The sequence below is a fragment of the Pristiophorus japonicus genome, chromosome 5 (assembly GCF_044704955.1).
Source record: "Pristiophorus japonicus isolate sPriJap1 chromosome 5, sPriJap1.hap1, whole genome shotgun sequence".
Taxonomy (NCBI): Eukaryota; Metazoa; Chordata; class Chondrichthyes; family Pristiophoridae; genus Pristiophorus; species Pristiophorus japonicus.
This window is the reverse complement of record NC_091981.1, coordinates 211,515,503-211,537,062: the sequence shown is the minus strand read 5'-3', so window position 1 is coordinate 211,537,062 and position 21,560 is coordinate 211,515,503. Positions and strand designations below refer to the sequence as shown.

At 42.8% G+C, this 21,560-nt stretch overlaps 1 protein-coding gene across 3 annotated transcripts in view; it reads right to left on the bottom strand.

Annotated features, from left to right (window-relative positions):
• The window catches only part of ctnnal1 (catenin (cadherin-associated protein), alpha-like 1), a 407,031-nt gene that overhangs the window by 51,378 nt on the left and 334,093 nt on the right, over nt 1–21,560 (bottom strand). For all 3 annotated transcript variants that reach the window (XM_070880044.1, XM_070880045.1, XM_070880046.1), the window contains 2 exons: nt 17,915–18,085; nt 7,470–7,670 (listed from right to left, as the gene is read on the bottom strand). In XM_070880044.1, coding sequence (XP_070736145.1) covers nt 7,470–7,670; nt 17,915–18,085 — 372 coding nt within the window. The remainder of the gene's footprint in view (nt 1–7,469; nt 7,671–17,914; nt 18,086–21,560) is intronic.

Genomic DNA, 21,560 nt, shown 5'->3' with positions numbered 1-21,560 from the left:
TGCCTTGTTCGGACCGGATATCGAGATCGTGCCGTTCGGGGAAAAGTATTTTTTTTTTGTTGGGAAAGACCATATGCACAATTATTTGGAATATATCCATTTGAGTCCATCAAATCACTTTGAAAAGTGGGATGATGATGATGAATCATACGGGCTGCTGGTGCGTCCCGTCCCTATCCCAGGCCGAGTGGCCCACCGCACAGGCCGGCCCGCTGCCTTCCCGGGCTGAAGATGAAGGTAGGGTAGGACTTACTTACTTTCATTTTTTATTTGGATATTTTGAAAAAATTATGTAAATATGTTTTATCTCTTGTGACTAGTGGTAACCATTTGTCAAGCCTATTTACCTGGTGCTATTGTAAAAGAAGAACATAAGTGATGGAGGAACACTGAGAAAATATCTTATTTATTGAAGTAGACTTTATTTAGATAATATGGGCTCAATTTTGGCCTAGTATAATCATTGAAAACAAATAGTTGTTTAAATTAGTGGAGAGATTAGGGCAATTTAATTCAACTATGTTTTACTTTTTATTTTGTAGTTTAAGCTTCCATGAATGCTTCTGTTGTATAGTAAATTAACTTTGCAAGGTTTGTCATATGATGTTCTATATAGCTGTTTGATCCTATTCACATTCTTTAGTCAAATCATTAAGTTCTGCTGGCCTCCAATGTACCTACCTGCGCTGATTTCTTAACTCTCCGCAAGGGTTTCCACAAGCGGCCACATATGCTGGCCTAAGTTAGTTTGGAGTATCTCTTAGCTGGCCAAAGTGGCCTAAATGGCCAAAACAGGCGTAGGTGGCTGGTAATGCCTCCTTTTGAAAAAAAAACAAAACTAAAAAAATCCTAACTAACTCACTTACACTGGCTCAAATTGAATGTGCAAAATATGGATTTTTAAGATACTCCAGAAAAATCAAGTTGCTCCCAAAAAAACGGAGCAACTCCTGGCCAATTTTGAGCCCAAGCAGAGTGACTTTGTTCTGCATTTGGCTTTTGAACAGTAGGATTTTAGAACTAAAAGTTAACAATAAATGCCAAGCGTTGAAATTCTTTTGACAGATACAGTAAGTTTGAAATTCTAATCTTACTGAAAGCTTTAATGATTCAAATTACCTGGCACAATGTTTTAATATTGATAAGCTAAAAGGCACATTTTTTGCCTAGATTTTAGGTTTTAGTTTTCAGCAGTTTTTAATTCAAACATCATTACAGAGATAACAGCAGCTGGAACTGCTACCAAAATCACTACGTTCATATAACATTGTTCAAGTTAAATACATAAACTGGAAGACCAAGGCAGCGATCCCTTAATTCGGTACATCAACAGAAAAGGGCTAACTTTGCCAAGCATGTATTATAATCGGCAAAGCTGAACATTGTCGATAAAGTATATTAAGTTGAGTACAGCTGAGCCCATGATGCTATAATCCTGAACTTAATTATGCTAAACTGAATACAGTTCATATTTTGTTATGCAAATAATATACCAAGCCAATGTTCTGTTGATGATGATTAAGTTAAGCATCGTCGTATCCTTGACTACATAGAAGTCGCATAATAAAATGATTGTCAGTAGCAAATCAAACTACGTCACATCAACACCATGGGGGTTAAATCAGATAGCCTCCTAAAATGGGCGCAGGGATCGCGGTGCGCGATAAAGCCGCGGCTGTTCAGTGTAATGCAGGCAGCATGCCAACATCGTGCAGCCTGCTGATTATAATGATTTCTGTGTGCAGCCAGCTCTACCTACACTGGTCATTGGCTGCACGCATCAGCAGGGGACACAATATCGTTACTAAAATGCACTACTTGAAGGGGAGGTGCACTGTAGCTAAGGCAGGTTCTGGGAGTCGGTCTACAACTAAATCTGACCTGGGAAGACAGTGAAGAATGGATGACCATGGGAGACAACGGGCACCCAGGTTTTCGGATGCTGCACTGGAGATCTTGGTGTTTAAAAAAGGGGGCAGACAAAAGGCAGGTAACTATAGGCCGGTTAGTTTAACATCTGTAGTGGGGGAAATGCTTGAAACTATCATTAAGGAAGAAATAGCGGGACGCCTAGATAGGAATAGGGCAATCAAGCAGACGCAGCATGGATTCATGAAGGGGAAATCATGTTCAACTAATTTACTGGAATTCTTTGAGGATATAACGAGCATGGTGGATAGAGGTGTACCAATGGATGTGGTGTATTTAGATTTCCAAAAGGCATTCCATAAGGTGCCACACAAAAGGTTACTGCAGAAGATAGAGGTATGCGGAGTCAGAAGAAATGTATTAGCATGGATAGAGAATTGGCTGGCTAACAGAAAGCAGAGAGTCGGGATAAATGGGTCCTTTTCGGGTTGGAATTCGGTGGTTAGTGGTGTGCCACCGGGATTGGTGCTGTGACCACAACTGTTTACAATATACATAGATGACCTGGAAGAGGGGACAGAGTGTAGTGTAACAAAATTTGCAGATAACACTAAGATTAGTGGGAAAGCGGGTTGTGTAGAGGACACAGAGAGGCTGCAAAGAGATTTGGATAGGTTAAGCGAATGGGCTAAGGTTTGGCAGATGGAATACAATGTTGGAAAGTGTGAGGTCATCCACCTTGGGGAAAAAAAAACAGTAAAAGGGAATATTATTTGAATGGGGAGAAATTACAACATGCTGAGGTGCAGAGGGACCTGAGGGTCCTTGTGCATGAATCCCAAAAAGTTAGTTTGCAGGTGCAGCAGGTAATCAGGAAGGCGAATGGAATGTTGGCCTTCATTGCGAGAGGGATGGAGTACAAAAGCAGGGAGGTCCCTGCTGCAACTGTATAGGGTATTGGTGAGGCCGCACCTGGAGTACTGTGTGCAGTTTTGGTCATCTTACTTAAGGAAGGATATACTGGCTTTGGAGGGGGTACAGAGACGATTCACTAGGCTGATTTCGGAGATGAGGGGGTTACCTTATGATGATAGATTGAGTAGACTGGGTCTTTACTCGTTGGAGTTCAGAAGGATGAGGGGTGATCTTATAGAAACATTTAAAATAATAAAGGGATAGACAAGATAGAGGCAGAGAGGTTGTTTCCACTGGTCGGGGAGACTAGAACTAGGGGGCACAGCCTCAAAATACAGGGGAGCCAATTTAAAACCGAGTTGAGAAGGAATTTCTTCTCCCAGAGGGTTGTGAATCTGTGGAATTCTCTGCCCAAGGAAGCAGTTGAGGCTAGCTCATTGAATGTATTCAAGTCACAGATAGATAGATTTTTAACCAATAAGGGAATTAAGGGTTACGGGGAGCGGGTGGGTAAGTGGAGCTGAGTCCACGGCCAGATCAGCCATGATCTTGTTGAATGGCGGAGCAGACTCGAGGGGCTAGATGGCCTACTCCTGTTCCTAATTCTTATGTTCTTATGTTCTTATGTAGGAGGTGGAAAGGAGGAGAGATGTCCTGTATCCTCGGGGGGCACAAGGCCCTCCAGATACACAATAAGGCGGCAGTAGAAACAGATATCCGCAGGTCAATGCCAGCAGTCTAGCCACAAGAACCTGGATACAGTGCCGCAAGACATCTTGCATCATACAAGTGGTCAAAGTCAGTGAACGCATCTTCAAATGCCATATCCTACCAACTGCACCTCGTGCCTGAGCCACTGCTCAATGTACCACACCCCCATCACTCATCTACCAACAATCTCTATCAATCAGGACTCCTACCCAACATGCATTTGCTTCACTTCACCCTCACACACTTTGCACTGTTGCAAGTCTCACATCCACATCTCACACTTTGCACACACTGCCAGCTATTCAATGACAGCCACATCACCTGAACATATTGCACGACACTTACTAACACACTTCCCTCTCTCTTGCAGAAGATGGCGTACAACTCGAGGCAGCTGGAATTAATCAGAGGGGGAGAGGCGCGCCTGCATGTTCTAATCCCCATGGAGGAGACGGTGTTGGCCATTATGGGAAGGGCTTTTGCTGAGGCTGCAGCCACCAGCAGGGCTGAAGCCATTGAAGATGATTGCATCCTCACACCTAATCCTCCTTCTCACATCCCACTTCCACCTCATCCCACAGTCTTGTCTGAGAAGAGAAACTGCTGATGGTATAAGCATGTACTTCTTATTTTCTTCTCTCTCCTCAGCATAACCTTACCATTGTCCCTTTTTCCTTTCAGACACCCAAGAACAGCCATCTGCCCAGGCACTGGAGGAAGAGCAAGAAGACAGTGATGATGAAGGCACACCATCACTCAATTTCACAGTTGCAGTCACCAGCTCAGATACTGACAATGCACATAATTTAGAGGATAGGCTAGAGGCGGGATTTGCATGTGGTGAGACACCGGGCACAAGTGAGCTGCAGCTAGGGCAGGGGGAATGGAAAGCGCAGGTGCCAGCTCCCTGGATGGTGAGGTCACCCACCAGTTCAGCAGGAGTCAGATGATGCCTTCGATGGGCCAGGCTACAGAAGAAGGCTGATTGGTATACACACCCAAATTTCTGGTGCATTGGAAAACCTGCTTTCAATGTCAAGAAGCCTGGAGGAGTCCAGCACGAACTTGGCACAAGGCTTTGTGCAGAGCTTGGAGCCCACCCTTTCCAACATCGAACAAGGTGACCACCTCCATCAACACACCTGTGGAGCCAACCATGATGCAGGATCTAATGGCCGAAGTCTCAGCTTCCACTGCAGCACAAGCAGCATCTACTCAATGTCTGAGTGCTGCAGTGGAAGCTCAGACTGCTGTCATCGTGGTTCTGAATACCAGTGTGCAAAGGTGGTTTCAGGGCATCACAACACTCCTGCAATCTGTTCCCCAGCAGATCAGTTCCCTGAAGACCCTCTGCGAATATGGCCTCTTGCGAAGAGCCCTTCTCCCACTCCTCCTTCTCCCTCTTATGGCAGTTTGTCCTGCTCTGCGTGGCCTCTGCTCATTTCCCCAGTCATACTCAATGCCAAGAGGAAGCCGTACTAGGCCACCCATTCTGGAAGCAACCGATCACCAAAAAAGTATTTCATCACCCTGTAGGTTATTGAAACTTTTAACAAGTATGGAAAAGCACCCAAAACGTGTAGAATTACAGCAACAGCAAGAAGAAATAATCCTGCAACTAACCTGTAAGTAGTTGATCCCTTTAAACTGTGCTGGTGGGGGCATCCTTCATACCGTTGAACGTGTGTTCAGGCTGAGAGAGGGCATAGGCTGCAAAGTGGAGCTCCAAAATCGCAGTGCTGTTCTGCATACTTCCGGCGGACGTTAGGTGCACGCGCGCGAACCCCATTACCAATATGGCATCTGGCGCACTTTGCATCAGATGTGTGCGTGCGCACTGCGGATGCCATTTTGGAATTTAAGGGACCTCGCAGCGCTCAAAAAACAGGTGCTACTGAACCCAGTTTCGCTCCCTAAATCTTTAATATAACAAAACATCCCAGATGCTTTCCAAAGCACTTTCTTTGGCCCATGGAAGATCAGTACTAGTTTGTCACTAGACAACTAAAGTACGAATTTGGGTGGCAAGTAAAAATGTCATACAGGTGTTGTAGGGGTATTCTTCTGGAGCTAACGCACACTACTGGGGCAACGCAGTTTATTTAGCTGAACCTGAATCTGACTGGGAGTGCTTGATCTTCACACTGGGGGCCTGAAAGGGAAAGGTTCCATTCCCCAATGCTAACTTCCTTTACCACAAATAACACAAAAATATGTCCAAATATTTAGAGGAAAGATAAAATACATTGAGCCATCTTGTATATGTAGCAATTTTAAGAGTTAGAAAGATGCTAATTATTTACTCCCAACTTATCGACAGCAAATTGCTCAGTGAATTACAGTAACAAACATATGTTCTTGTTTAAAAATTAGGCCTCGACATTAGAACCAGATATCGACAGCACAAAAGGAGGCCATTTAACCCACGAAGTCAGTGTCAATTTTTTGCTAGAGCAACCGAAAACTGATTTCACTGCTCCATTCTCTTCTCTGTTACCATGCATCCTCCTCTGCATCAAATATTCCCTTAAAAGAGTGTTTGTTTCAACCACTTCCTGCGGCAAAGCATTCCATGCTCCAACAGTACTCGACATAAATACATTTCTCCCAATCCCTCAGTGACCATTTCAAATTGATGACCTTCTCATCACAGACTCCTCAACTAGTAAAACAGTCTTTTTCCTACTCATTCTATTAAAAACATTTATAACTTTTAAATATATCTATCAAATATTCTCTTAGCTTTCTCTACTCCAGTGGAAATAGTCCCAGTGTCTCAAAGTCTCTCCTCATAACATTCCCTTCCTTCATCATCCTGGTGAATCTACACTCTATGCTCTCCATAATTTCCATGGGCTCAATTTTGGCCAGGAGTTGCTCCGTTTTTTTTGGAGTAACTTGGTTTTTCTGGCGTAACTTAAAAATCCCCATTTTCCTCAATCAATTTTCACCAGTGTTAGTTACAATTTTTTTTAGGTTCGTTTTTTTTTTCAAAAGGAGGCGTTACCAGCCACCTACGCCAGTTCTGCCCATTTAGGCAACTTTGGCCAGCTAATAGTTACTCCAAATCTACTTAGGCCAACGTATGTGGCCACTTCAGAAAACCTTTGCGGAGAGTTAAAGAAATTGGCGCAGCTAAGTACATCAGAGACCATTCGGCCTGGGATAGGGGTGAGAAGAGAAGCGGAGAGAACCTGCACCTAAAGCAGCAAGCCTTACAAACCACCAAACCTTGCAAACAAAAAGTTCTAAGAATTCAGTAACAAATAAAACATTGAAGTAAGTCCGACCTTCATCTTAAAGTTCGGTCCGGGAAGACAGCCGGTGCAGGAGGCCACTCGGCCAGGGCTAGGGGCAGGCAGCAGAACTGATAGAAATCATCCATGCAGGAGCACTATCAGTTCTCCTGCCTGCCCCTAGCCCTGGCCGAGTGGCCTCCCTGTGTGATTGATCTCTTAGAAATTGCACAGGGAGGTCACTCGTCCTGGGCTGGGGTGGGGGGTGGGGAATGATTCCAGTGGCTGGCATCGGGTCCCACAGAGCTGCTGCAGCAAGACACAGAGAGGCTGGGGGCGAGGAGCTACTGCGCATGTGCGGACACTCCATTGCACGTCCTGGCACAGTTTTTGGTGCAGGATGCTGGCTCCACCCCCGACTCGCCTGGCCATGCTGCGCGACCACAGGGAAGAGGCCGGACAGCGGTCAAAGTGGGAAGGAAATTTTTCAGCGTACTTCTGAACGGAGAAAAGCGCCGCAACTCCGGTAAGTGCACCGAAAAACGGGCTGGGCCAAAATTGAGGCCAATGTCTTTTCTCTAATGGGGTACCCAAAACTGCACAAAGTACTCTAGCTGTGACTTAGCTAATGTACAGTACAAAAGAAGTTATAGATATATCAAAGGATAAAGAAAGCTTGTAATTAAATTATATATTTTAAAGCATTTCAGCTTTATATAAAAACAAACTAAATCTTACTGCTTGTTTCCACACGGTAACCAGCTGCTCCAGTTCTAATCTGGCCTGCCTGGATAGTTCTAAGATACGCTCTCGGTATTCATGGCTTGTGTATGCAGAATCGGTGAAGTCTTCTGTGTGCTCCAGGATTAGCTCAAGCATCGTCGTGAGGTTTTCCTTACACATTCCATGCAAGTTGTCTCGTAAACCTTCAACCTTCATCTGAACAAGCAGAAAGGCTAATTAATAAAGTTAGTGGCAAAATATATCAATTTTTAAACATTAATATTTAGTTGGAACTTTTATATAATTATATTCTTTGGCATAATTCACAAGAAATATTGGGCTGAATTTTTGCCACCATTCTGCGCCGTTTTTTTTGCCTACGCTGTATTTTTTGGAGCAGACTAAAATCTGCAAGTTTCATCAAAGTTTCTGCGTCATCCTAAACTACTTACGGCCGATTTTCTTACTTCCCGATTTTATGACGTCACTGGGGGTGCCGGCTGCGCCATTTCTGGCCACTTAAGCGGGTTTGGCCAAGTAGGATTTTCTCAAAAACGGTGCAGTGCACCGTTCTGAAAAACCTTACCTGCATTTAAGAAAATCGGCGCAGAGAAGGCGCCATTGTTTTAGTGGAGCTGAAGACATGGCACCGGGGACCTTTCGGCCCAGGATAGCAGTGGTAGGGGGCCATTCGGCCTGGGATAGCAGCGGTAGGGGCCATTCGGCCTGGGATAGCAGCAGCACGTGGGGGGGGGGCATTCGGCCTGGGATAGCAGCGGTACCGGCAGGGGACCATTCAGTCCAGGATAGCAGCGGCACCGGGGTTCTTCAAAAAAAGCGGTAACCTAATGTGCGATTGTGTGTGGAATGACTTTCATTTTATTAGGCCTGTTTCATCTAAAATTAAAGAAATAAATATTGCAAAGTATGATTAGTTTGTCACTACAATCTTCCAATAAGCAGAAGTGAAGAGATCTTGGCAATGGTAATAAGTACCTGCATCTGTCTTGCTGTATCTTGTATGTTTTACTTTGTAGCCTCAGCCCTTCAGTGTGTCCCTCGTTAACCTGGCAACCTCAGTTTTTTGCCGCCGACCTTAAAGCTCCACCCACAGAGAGTAAGGACAATCTGTGCCGCTCCAAAATGAAAATTTATTCTGGCGAAACTTGGAATTTTTTTTTGCGCAGTCGGCCACTAAAAAAAAAAATCGGACGTATCTCTACAACTGCGCCAAAAATCGTCCATGTGGAAAATTGGCCCCCATTGGATCTGGCAGATTCAATGGCCACTTAACTACATTTGATGGGCTTAGGCCAGTTAGAATTCAAATGGAATCTCACCCGGTTTATCTGTCTAAGCTTTGTAAGGTATTTCAATAGTCATCCATGATAACTTATCTTTCTTCATTGTTGTCAATTATTTATCTTGCTGTCAATAATTAGATTTCCCTGTCCATGTACCATTCTTCACCAGAGACACTAAAGAGGTGTGGAACAAAAATGTAGTGAACAGATTTTCTCTTTCTCATTCTTAAGAACTGTTTCATTGCCATTTGACAATTTCGCAAGAATGATCTGGCTAAGCTAGACAATCTCACGGTGTAGGAATATTATGAGTACAAATCTTTCATTCTGCAGCCCAGCATGTTAATATACCAAATATACTATGCTACAGGCTCCCCATTATAAGTAATAATAATGTTTTATTCTACACTTGATTAAAATCGGAGTAAGATAAGAGATAGATTGCAGCTTTCTGGAAATTGGCTGGTACTGTGGTTTAGCACACTATACCTGTGTGACCAGAGGTCTAACCGAGCCCAGGTTGATAAGATGAATGTCTCTTTCTCTGTCACCGAGAAGGTTCTACATAAATGAGTTTTATATAAATATGTTTGGACAATTTCAACCTAGCACTTTGTGAAAATAGACTCACATATTAAACTGCTCATAATTTGGCACTAAATTAGCAGTTTCATTCAAAGAGATCAAAGACGACTGATGTAGGAAATATAAAAATCCATACTAATATAATTGTGAGGTGCTTTTCTGAGAATGACTGATAACCTAGTTATCCTATATATATCATAAAATTGTTCATGAAAATTGAGAGAGAAATGAAATCTTCCACTACCCACCTTTGTTATCATTCATTTTGATTTTTGTAAAAATTAGTATAAATAATTGCATTATTTGTATTTTTCTCTCCCTTAACTGCAATGCACATAAAAATAAATCACAATATACACAATACATAAATTTGAAAATTAAAGCCATTGCTTCTGTTTTGGTCTATTATTAATTAGAATGCAGTTACAGAACCATAGAATCATAGAATGTTACAGCACAAGAACACACTGTTCAGCCCATGAAGCCCACACTATTGTTTTTCTCCATGACTCATTTAATCTAATCCTACACTTCTGCTCACGCCCCCATACACTTTAAGTAACTAGTTCAAACAACTCGTTACATATTAAAAGATTTTATACAGATTCAGTTTCAACAATGGATTGAGGTAGACAATTTCACATTCTAACCATTCTGTGTAATTTTCCTCACCCTTATATTCTTTTTTTCTGATTTTCTTAAACTTGTACCCTCTCATTACTCTCTTACCAACTAGTGGAAATAGTCCATCATTATTTACCATATCATAATCTTTCATACCTCTGGTTTAAAAAACAACACCTCTTACAGACTCAAGGAGCAGGCCTTCACCGTGATACCACCAAGTGTGAAGATGGAGTGCAACTGGACCACAGACCTAGCATAATGGGTGTCTGGACATTTCCCCTCTGCTGTTGGGAGTACCCAGCAAATCAAAAATCAACCAATGGTAATCTACCAACAGCTGAAACAAGACTAACCTGCTTATAATTTCCAGGTCATCGACCTGAATTGATCTGTTTCTCTCTCCACAGATGCTGCCTGACCTGCTGAATATTCCCAGCATTTTCTGTTTTTATTTATAATTTCCTGTCTTATCTCCATTCCTGAAGTGGGAAGTCACATTTTCCACACTCCAGTCCTCTGGCAGAATTTTCTTTTCCAAAGGATTTTGAAAAATTGTAGTCAGAGCCTCTATTTCTTCCCAAAGCTCCTAAGATATAAACCATCAGGTCCTGATGACTTATCCACCTTAAGTTTTATTCACTTCTTTAGTACGAGGTGAATAATAACCTCCATTTGCTATTTTACGCCTGCCTCTGGTGGTTCTACAATCCCAAATCCACCCCTCTGTGAAAACTGGGGCAAAGTATTTAAGTCGTTATTTATTATCTATGCCATTCCCTCATGTTGCACTATTTCATCCATTCTAGTGGCCTCATCTGACCTGAGCTATCCTCTTACTGCTAATGTGCCTATATGAAAGCCTTTTATTCTTACCGTTCATGTTATTTTGCTAAATTTTCTCAACCTCCCTCTTAATCCATCTTTTTCTAGCATTTACATTACTTTATGAGGGGACCTCATCTTAACATTAGAGCGAGGCCATTTAGGAGGGAAACCAGGAAGCACTTTTTCACAGAAGGTAGTAGAAATCTGTAATTCTATCCCCCAAAAGGCTGTGGTTGCTATGACAATTAGAGCTTTCAAGGATTGATAGATTTTTGTTGGATAAGCATATCAAAAGATATGGAGCAAAGGTGGGACAATGGAGTTGAGGTACAGATCAGCCCTGATCTCACTGAATGGTGGAGCAGGCTCGAGGGGCTCCATGGCCTACTCCTCTTCCTATTTTCTCTATATTATTTATATCTGTCCTGGATTTCTATTTAATTATTTGCCCTGCAAGCACAATTTTTTTTAAAGTTTCAAACTTAATCTAATCTCCCTATTTATCCACAGACTGGACTATGTTACACTCACCTTTTTCCATACTGGAATCGGTTTGATTTTTACCCTTTCCATCTCCTGTTCACATATTTATCTCTGCTGATCAAGAGTTCTCTTTTCCAATTTTCCCTTCCATTTAATCCAGACAAAGTCCCTTTTTAATTTTGTTAAAATTTGCTTTGTTTCAGACAATTACCCTTGTTCATATTTTTTCCCTTTTCTATTCTAACACTGAAACTACTAATAATGCGATCATTGCTTCCTAAATATTTCCCTACTTTTAGGTCACCTCTTTGCTCCACTTCATTATACTTTATGCTCCAGGTCAATTAGTGCTTCTTCCCTCATTTGAGCAAAAAGAAAGACTTGTATTTATATAGCGCCTTTCACGACCACCAGACATCTCAAAGCACTTTGCAGCCAATGAAGTACTTTTGAAGTGCAGTCACTGTTGTAATGTGAGAAATGTGGCAGCGAATTTGGGCACAGTAGGCTCCCACAAATAGCAATGTGATGTTGATTGGGGATAAATATTGGACAGGACACCAGGGATAACCCCCCTGCTCTTCTTCGGAATTCTGCCACGAGATCTTTTACGCCCACCTGAGAAAGCAGATGGGGCCGCAGTTTAGAAATATAGAAAGATAGAAAGTAGGTGCAGTAGGCCATTCGGCCCTTCGAGCCTGCACCACCATTCAATATGATCATGGCTGATCATGCAACTTCAGTACCCCATTCCTGCTTTCTCTCCATACCCCTTGATCTCTTTAGCCGTAAGGGCCACATCTAACTCCCTTTTCAATATATCTAACGAACTGGCCTCAACAACTTTCTGTGGTAGAGAATTCCACAGGTTCACAATTCTCTGAGTGAAGAAGTTTCTCCTCATCTCGGTCCTAAATGGCTTACTCCTTATCCTTAGACTATGACCCCTGGTTCTGGACTTACCCAAAATCGGGAACATTCTTCCTGCATCTAACCTGTCCAATCCCGTCAGAATTTTATGTGTGTCTATCAGATCCCCTCTCATTCTTCTAAATTCCAGTGACTATAAGCTTAGTCGATCCAGTCTTTCTTCATATGTCAGTCTTGCCATCCCGGGAATCAGTCTGGTGAACCTTCGCTGCACTCCCTCGATAGCAAGAATGTCCTTCCTCAGATCAGGAGATCAAAACTGCACACAATACTCAAGGTGTGGTCTCACTAAGGCCCTGTACAACTGCAGTAAGAACTCACTGCTCCTATACTCAAATCCCCTCACTATGAAGGCCAGCATGCCATTTGCCTTCTTTACTGCCTGCTATACCTGCATGCCTACCTTCAATGACTGATGTACCATGACATCCAGGTCTCGTTTCACCTCCCCTTTTACTAATCTGTCACCATTCAGATAATAATCTGCCTTCTTGTTTTTGCAATCACACTTATCCACATTACACTGCATCTGCCATGCATTTGACAATTCACCTAACCTGTCCAAGTTCCCCTGCATCCTCCTCACAGCTCGCAATGCCACCCAGCTTAGTGTCATCTGCAAACTTGGAGATATTACATTCGATTCCTTCGTCTAAATCATTAATCTATATTGTAAATAGCTAGGGTCCCAGCACTTAACCCTGCGGAATCCCACTAGTCACTGCCTGCCATTCTGAAAAGGACCCGTTTATTCTCACTCTTTGCTTCCTGTCTGCCAACCAGTTCTCTATCCACGTCAATACATTACCCCCAATACCATGTGCCTTAATTTTGCACACTAATCTCTTGTATGGGACCTTGTCAAAAGCCTTTTGAAAGTCCAAATACACCACTTCCACTGGCTCTCCCTTATCCACTCTACTAGTTACAGCCTCAATAAATTCTAGAAGATTTGTCAAGCATGATTTCCCTTTCATAAATCCATGCTGACTTGGACCGATCCTATCACTGCTTTCCAAATGCGCTATTACATCTTTAATAATTGATTCCAACATTTTTCCCACTACCGATGTCAGGCTAACCGGTCTATAATTACCCGTTTTCTCTCCCTCCTTTTTTAAAAAGTGGGGTTACATTAGCTACCCCCCAATCCATAGGAACTGATCCAGAGTCTATAGAATGTAGGAAAATGACCACCAATGCATCCACTATTTCTGGGGCCACTTAAGGAAGTACTCTGGGATGCAGACTATCAGGCCCTGGGGATTTATCAGCCTTCAGTCCCTTCAATTTCCCTAACACCATTTTTCCTGACTAATAAGGATTTCCCTCAGTTCCCCCTTCTCGCCAGACCCTTGGTCCCCTAGTATTTTCGGGAGGTTATTCGTGTTTTCCTTAGTGAAGACAGAACCAAAGTATTTGTTCAATTGGTCTGCCATTTCCTTGTTCCCTATTATGAATTCCCGAGATTCTGACTGCAAGGGACCTACATCAGTCTTCACTAATCTTGTTCTCTTCACATATCTATAGAAGGTTTTGCAGTCAGTTTAATGTCTCATCTGAAAGGCGGCACCTCCGACAGTGTAGTACTCCCTCAGCACAGGAGTTGTGTACAGACCTCCAAACAGTAGTAGTGATGTTGGGGAGGGCATCAAACAGGAAATTAGGGGTGCATGCAATAAAGGTGCAGCAGTTATGATGGGTGACTTTAATATGCACGTAGATTGGGCTAGCCAAACTGGAAGCAATACGGTGGAGGAGGATTTCCTGGAGTGCATAAGGGATGGTTTTCTAGACCAATATGTCAAGGAACCAACTAGGGGGGAGGCCATCTTAGACTGGGTGTTGTGTAATGAGAGAGGATTAATTAGCAATCTCACTGTGCGAGGCCCCTTGGGGAAGAGTGACCATAATATGGTGGAATTCTGCATTAGGATGGAGAATGAAACAGTTAATTCAGAGACCATGGTCCAGAACTTAAAGAAGGGTAACTTTGAAGGTATGAGGCATGAATTGGCTAGGATAGATTGGCGAATGATACTTAAGGGGTTGATAGTGGATGGGCAATGGCAGACATTTAGAGACCGCATGGATGAACTACAACAATTGTACATTCCTGTCTGGCGTAAAAATAAAAAAGGGAAGGTGGCTCAACTGTGGCTATCAAGGGAAATCAGGGATAGTATTAAAGCCAAGGAAGTGGCATACAAATTGGCCAGAAATAGCAGCGAACCCGGGGACTGGGAGAAATTTAGAACTCAGCAGAGAAGGACAAAGGGTTTGATTAGGGCAGGGAAAATGGAGTACGAGAAGAAGCTTGCAGGGAACAGTAAGGCGGATTGCAAAAGTTTCTAATGATATGTAAAGAGAAAAAGGTTAGTAAAGACAAACATAGGAGCCCTGCAGTCAGAATCAGGGGAAGTCATAACGGGGAACAAAGAAATGGCAGACCAATTGAACAAGTACTTTGGTTCAGTATTCACTAAGGAGGACACAAACAACCTTCCGGATATAAAAGGGGTCAGAGGGTCTAGTAAGGTGGAGGAACTGAGGGAAATCTTTATTAGTTGGGAAATTATGTTGGGGAAATTGATGGGATTGAAGGCCGATAAATCCCCAGGGCCTGATGGACTGCATCCCAGAGTACTTAAGGAGGTGGCCTTGGAAATAGCGGATGCATTGACAGTCATTTTCCAACATTCCATTGACTCTGGATCAGTTCCTATCGAGTGGAGGGTAGCCAATGTAACCCCACTTTTTAAAAAAGGAGGGAGAGAGAAAACAGGGAATTATAGACCAGTCAGCCTGACCTCAGTAGTGGGTAAAATGATGGAATCAATTATTAAGGATGTCATAGCAGCGCATTTGGAAAGAGGTGACATGATAGGTCCAAGTCAGCATGGATTTGTGAAAGGGAAATCATGCTTGACAAATCTTCTGGAATTTTTTGAGGATGTTTCCAGTAAAGTGGACAAGGGAGAACCAGTTGATGTAGTATATTTGGACTTTCAGAAGGCTTTCGACAAGGTCCCACACAAGAGATTAATGTGCAAAGTTAAAGCACATGGGATTGGGGGTAGTGTGCTGACGTGGATTGAGAACTAGTTGTCAGACAGGAAGCAAAGAGTAGGAGTAAATGGGTACTTTTCAGAATGGCAGGCAGTGACTAGTGGGGTACCGCAAGGTTCTGTGCTGGGGCCCCAGCTGTTTACACTGTACATTAATGATTTAGATGAGGGGATTAAATGTAGTATCTCCAAATTTGCGGATGACACTAAGTTGGGTGGCTGTGTGAGCTGCGAGGAGGATGCTATGAGGCTGCAGAGTGACTTGGATAGGTTAGGTGAGTGGGCAAATGCATGGCAGATGAAATATAATGTGGATAAATGTGAGGTTATCCACTTTGGTGGTAAAAACAGAGAGACAGAATATTATCTGAATGGTGACAGATTAGAAAAAGGGGATGTGCAACGAGACCTGGGTGTCATGGTACATCAGTCATTGAAGGTTGGCATGCAGGTATAGCAGGCGGTTAAGAAAGCAAATGGCATGTTGGCCTTCATAGCGAGGGGATTTGAGTACAGGGCCAGGGAGGTGTTGCTACAGTTGTACAGGGCCTTGGTGAGGCCACACCTGGAGTATTGTGTACAGTTTTGGTCTCCTAACTTGAGGAAGGACATTCTTGCTATTGAGGGAGTGCAGCGAAGATTCACCAGACTGATTCCCGGGATGGTGGGACTGACCTATCAAGAAAGACTGGATCAACTGGGCTTGTAGTCACTGGAGTTCAGAAGAATGAGAGGGGACCTCATAGAAACGTTTAAAATTCTGACGGGTTTAGACAGGTTAGATGCAGGAAGAATGTTCCCAATGTTGGGGATGTCGAGAACCAGGGGTCACAGTCTAAGGATAAGGGGTAAGCCATTTAGGACCGAGATGAGGAGAAACTTCTTCACCCAGAGAGTGGTGAACCTGTGGAATTCTCTACCACAGAAAGTAGTTGAGGCCAATTCACTAAATATATTCAAAAGGGAGTTAGATGAAGTCCTTACTACTAGGGGGATCAAGGAGTATGGCGAGAAAGCAGGAAGGGGGTACTGAAGTTGCATGTTCAGCCATGAACTCATTGAATGGCGGTGCAGGCTAGAAGGGCTGAATGGCCTACTCCTGCACCTATTTTCTATGTTTCTATGAAGTGTCAGCCTAGGTTTATGTGCTCAAGTCCCTGGAATGGGACTTGAACTCACAACCAAGAGGCGAGTGTGCTACCCACTGAGCCACAGCTGACACTGACACAGCAACACAGAAAACAGTCCTGAACATAGTGCAAAAAAAAAATCACCTTTTCTCACCGAAAACTTTTTAAATATATATTCTCAGGTTGTGGGTGTTGCTGGTATGGCTGACATTTATTGCCCATTCCTCGTTGCCCTGAGAAGCAGTGGTGGCAGTGGTGATGATGGGCCGCCTTCTTGAATTGCTGCATTTTTTGTAGCAGTTTAATACAACTGAGTAACTTGCTAGACCACTTCAGAGGACAGTTAAGAATGAACCACATTAGTGAGGGACTGGAGTCACATATCGGCTAGACAGAGTATGGACAGCAGGTTTCCTTCCCTAAAAAATAGTAATGAACCAGTTGGATTTTTACGACAATCCGACAGTTTCACAGTCACTTTTACTAATGCCTGCTTTTTATTTCCACATTATTTTAAACTGAATTCAAATTCTTAAACTGCCATTTTGGGATCTGAACTCGCCATCTCTGGATTATTTGTCAAGGCCTCTGAATTACCAGTCAAGTAAAATAATTATTCTACTGTACTCGCTTTCGCATTCTATTTCTGGATAACTAAAATCTCTTGCAACTACGAATCTATTGTTATATCTCTCTAGTTTGTCTACGCATTTTACCCTTGGTTTCCTTTCCACAGTTTAGCAGTCTATAACATATTCCCAGTAAGTAGATTACGTGCATTCGGTATAGCAATTGCATGTCCCACTTAAAACTACAAAGTTTGGATAAGTAGTAAGGGGATAAATATCAATTTTGTTTTTTTGTGACATTTAGTGTGATTATTTATATTCTTGTTGAAGACTCAATATTTTAAATTGCAGCATATTCACTTCCTGTTGTATCATTTGTTTAGAAAATGGCTTCAAATTCGGATTCAAGTAGTTCATGAAAAAGCTCCAGGTTGCATTTCTGATCAATATGTACTATTGTACCACCTCCAGATGACAAGCGAACTCAGCAGCAATGAGCTAAGCTTTTCTCTGAGATGCCCACGTGTTGTCATGAATCAGTGTTTGCAGATTTTACTGCAAAGCAAACCACACAGTAAGAGCTATTTATAAATGCAGAGCATTAGCGTAACCTAACAGATCTGTTAGCACAGCAATGTTTGTTTCAAAACAGAACTATGACAGATTTTGTGTTTTAATAATTTAAAGCCATTTTGGCAAAGTTTGCTCGCATGACATTCAACTGTCCGTTATTTGAGCAGCGGAATCAACCCCTTTAAAATAACTGGGTTAACACCTGCGTGAAAACAGTGCACAGAAGGATGTCTTACAAATATGTTAAGTACTTATCTAATAAGATCAGCAACAGAAATGTTGATGCTCTTGAAACTTTTGTATATGTAACTGAAATAACAGACGTGCAATATGCAATTTTCATTTAACTTATTCTCTCTTTCTTACTTTAAATTCTTTGATGTCAGCATAGATACTGGTGGGATGGATTTCATTTTCACCATTCTGTCTTGAATCCGTGACAATCTCTATCACTTGATCTAAAGCCAACCTCATGCGATGGAAAACGCCTCCCTTGTTTATTCTTGCTGATTCACAGTCTGGATGCCGAAGACAAGTCTAGAAAACATAATACTGTATTAGTATCACAATACTCATCCCTGCATAATCAATAGCAGTACTCCAGATACAAATCAGAATGTGACTGCATGCATCTCTGGATTGCAAGTGCGACTGTTCAATTGGGCACCTAAAGTCATGTAGGGTTAGGGTTAGGATTTTAATTTCAGAATTTTATTTCAGAATTCCATTGTGCTCATATGATTCACATATTAGCTTTAAATGGCAGTGTTCTCTTGTTTAAGTATTGTACATTTCTTCTGGGATGTGTTGCACGGTAATTTCCCATTTAGGGTATATTTTTGTAGCCCATTCATAATTGCACACAACAAATGAGTGAGCCTAATTCTCACCTTTATGGATACTGACCAATTCCACCGTTTCACTCCATGCTGCAGTTTAAAGGAGCAATCCTGCTGGCTGTGTCATTAGAGGTAGAAATGGTTTCCTATAGTGATCCTACCATAAATACTGCATAAAACAGACTTAAGAAAAACTCTGACATGATTTTTAAATCTTTCTTAAAAAAGCAATGGAGTGATTTTAGTTCTGAATGCAGGGTGTTTGCAGGTTTAAGCGTCTTCTATCTTACAGCCTAACCACTGCCCAATAGTGTGCAGTATATTGGCACCAAACTGGTAGAAATTTATGACCTGTTACAATTTATACAGAGATAAGAAATTAATGGTATGTCTTTGAAACAGGAGAAAGTACATTTAAAACAATGTAGATACTTACTGATAGACAATAAAAAAATTGGAAATTGCACATCCTTCATTAGATTCTGTTACAGCTGAACAGTAATTCACGAACCACTTGAGCCCAGATAATGTGCTGTCAGACTTCACACATTTTTCTTAAGCTTCTTGAAGTGTTCTCTGTCCTTCTGGTGTTTAAAATTAATGAACCAACATGGCAATGAACTGCTCCAACTGGGAGCAACAGAGAAAAACTAAGTATAGGCTGGATTTTCCACTTGTTGTTGCCTGTTTTTGCCCCGGAGGAGTGGCAATGGTGGCAGTGAGCTCTACCGGGCAGGTGGACAACTTCCAGTGCCCCGCCGAGACCCGGAGCATTACCGCCTGGAAGAGGCGAGCCGGTGTACAACACCCTTGGTTGCGACACCAGCTCGATTTTTGGCTCCTGCCCGATCTGTAGCACTCCGTAGAGTGCCGTGCGGGATCGCCTGTGAAAGCTGGCGGTCCGAGCTGAGCAGCCATAGTGAGGTAAGTAATGTCGACCTCGGGTAAGTGTGATTGGTTTTTTATTGCGATTTATGTTGTGGTGGTGAGAGTTATTTATTGGGAATATTTTTGGTGTTTTTTTTTCTCTCCCCAGGCCTCTCTTAGAGCACTCCGAGGCCGGCTGTTTAGCTCGGGATTTTTGCTTGCTCAACCGGTCTAGCACCCTAAGAGAGGTGTGTAATGCCTCCCTTAGCACTTTGCCCCACACTCAGGATCCCAGCTGCCCAATTTTGCAGACTGAGACTCAAAGTGTTCCCGGGAGCAGACTTTACTGCCCCCCGCCATTACCCCGAAATGAGCAAAGCCAGCCCAACTATTAGAATATTTACCGCACAGAAGGAGGCCATTCTGCCTGTCGAGCCCGTGCTGGCTCTCTGCAACAGCACTTCAGCTAGTCCTACTCCTCCACCCTTTCCCCTGCAACTTTATTTCCTTCAGGTACTCGTCTGCCTCCACCATTCTTTCAAGCAGTACATTTCAGATCCTAACCATTCGTTGCGTAAAAATGTTTTTTCTCATGACCCCTTTGGTTCTTTTGCCAATCACCTTAAATCTGTCCCCTCTGGTTCTCGACCCTTCCGCCAATCAGTTTCTCTCTATCTACTTTGTCCAGACCCCTCATGATTTTGAACATCTCTATCAAATCTCCTCTCAACCTTCTCTGCTCCAAGGAGAACAACCCCAGCTTCTCCAGTCTATTCATGTAACTGAAGTCCCCTCATCCCTGGAACTATTCTCGTAAATCTTTTCTGCATCCTCTCTAAGGCCTTCACATCCTTCCTAAAGTGTGTGCCCAGAACTGGACACAATATTCCAGTTAAGGCCTGTACCAGTGTTTTATAAAAGTTCATCAGAACTTCCTTGCTTTAGTACTCTGGGATTTTCACCAACTTTGCGAGTGGGTTTTTGCCGCAATTTGACTCTCCACGGCGAAAACACGATCGGCGGGATCCTCGGGTACCTCTTTGCGGCGGCGCTTTCAAGTACCGCCAGGGAGAGAGCGCCGACGTGAAACGACATGCAACACTGTGGATTGTGTTACCGATGTACTTTCGGCACAATCTCGACCCGTACGCTGCGTCCAGAATACCGACAGGGTCAAACCTGTCGGTGCAGCCCTGCCAGCAGCGGTAAGTATGAACACCTGCAAAACTATAATTTCCGCCGAAAACCGAAAATCTAGCCCATATATGCCTCTATTTATGAAGCCCAGGATCCCTTATGCTTTTTTAACCGCTTTGTCAACCTATCCTGCCAACCTTCAATGATTTGTGCACATGTACCCTCAGGTCTCTCTGTTCACGCACCCTTTAGAATTGTACCCTTTAGTTTATATGTCCTCTCCTCATTCTTTCTACCAAAATGTATTACCTCGCACCTTTCTGCGTTAAATTTCATCTGCCACTTATCCGCCCATTTCACTAGCCTGTCTATGTCCTCTTGAAGTCTATCACTATCATCCTCACTGTTCACTACACTTCCAAGTTTTGTTTCTTATACAAATTTTGAAATTGTGCCCTGTACACCCAAGTCCAAGTCATTAATATACATCAGGAAAAGCAGTGGTCTTAATATCAACCCCTGGGGAATACCACTGTATACCTTCCTCCAGTCCGAAAACAACCGTTCACCACTTCTGTTCTGTTTTCTGTCACTGAGCCAATTTTGTATGCATGCTGCCACTGTCCCTTTTATTCCATGGGCTTCAACTTTGCTGGCAAGCCTATTATGTGGCACTTCATCAAACGCCTTTTGGAAGTCCAAATACATCACGTCAACTGCATTGCCTTCATCAACCCTCTCTGTTACATCATCAAAAAACTTAATCAAGTTAGTTAAACACAATTTGCCTTCAGAAAATCCATGCTGGCTTTCCTTAACTAATCCACACTTGTCCCTGATTATAGTTTCTAAAAGCTTCACCACTACTGAGGTTAAACTGACTGACCGGTAGTTGTTGGGTTTATCCTTGCACCCTTTTTTGAACAATGGTGTAGCATTTGCAATTCTCCAGTCCTCTGGCACCACCTCTGTATCTAAGAAGGATTGGAAGATAATGGCCAGTACCACTGTGATTTCCACCTTAACTTCCCTCAGCAACCTAGGATGCATCACATCTGGTCCTGTTGACTTCGCTATTTTAAGTACAGCCAGGCTTTCTAGTGTCTCCTCTTATCAATTTTTCTCCCATCCAGTATTCCACTACCTTCTCTTTCACTATGACTTTGGCA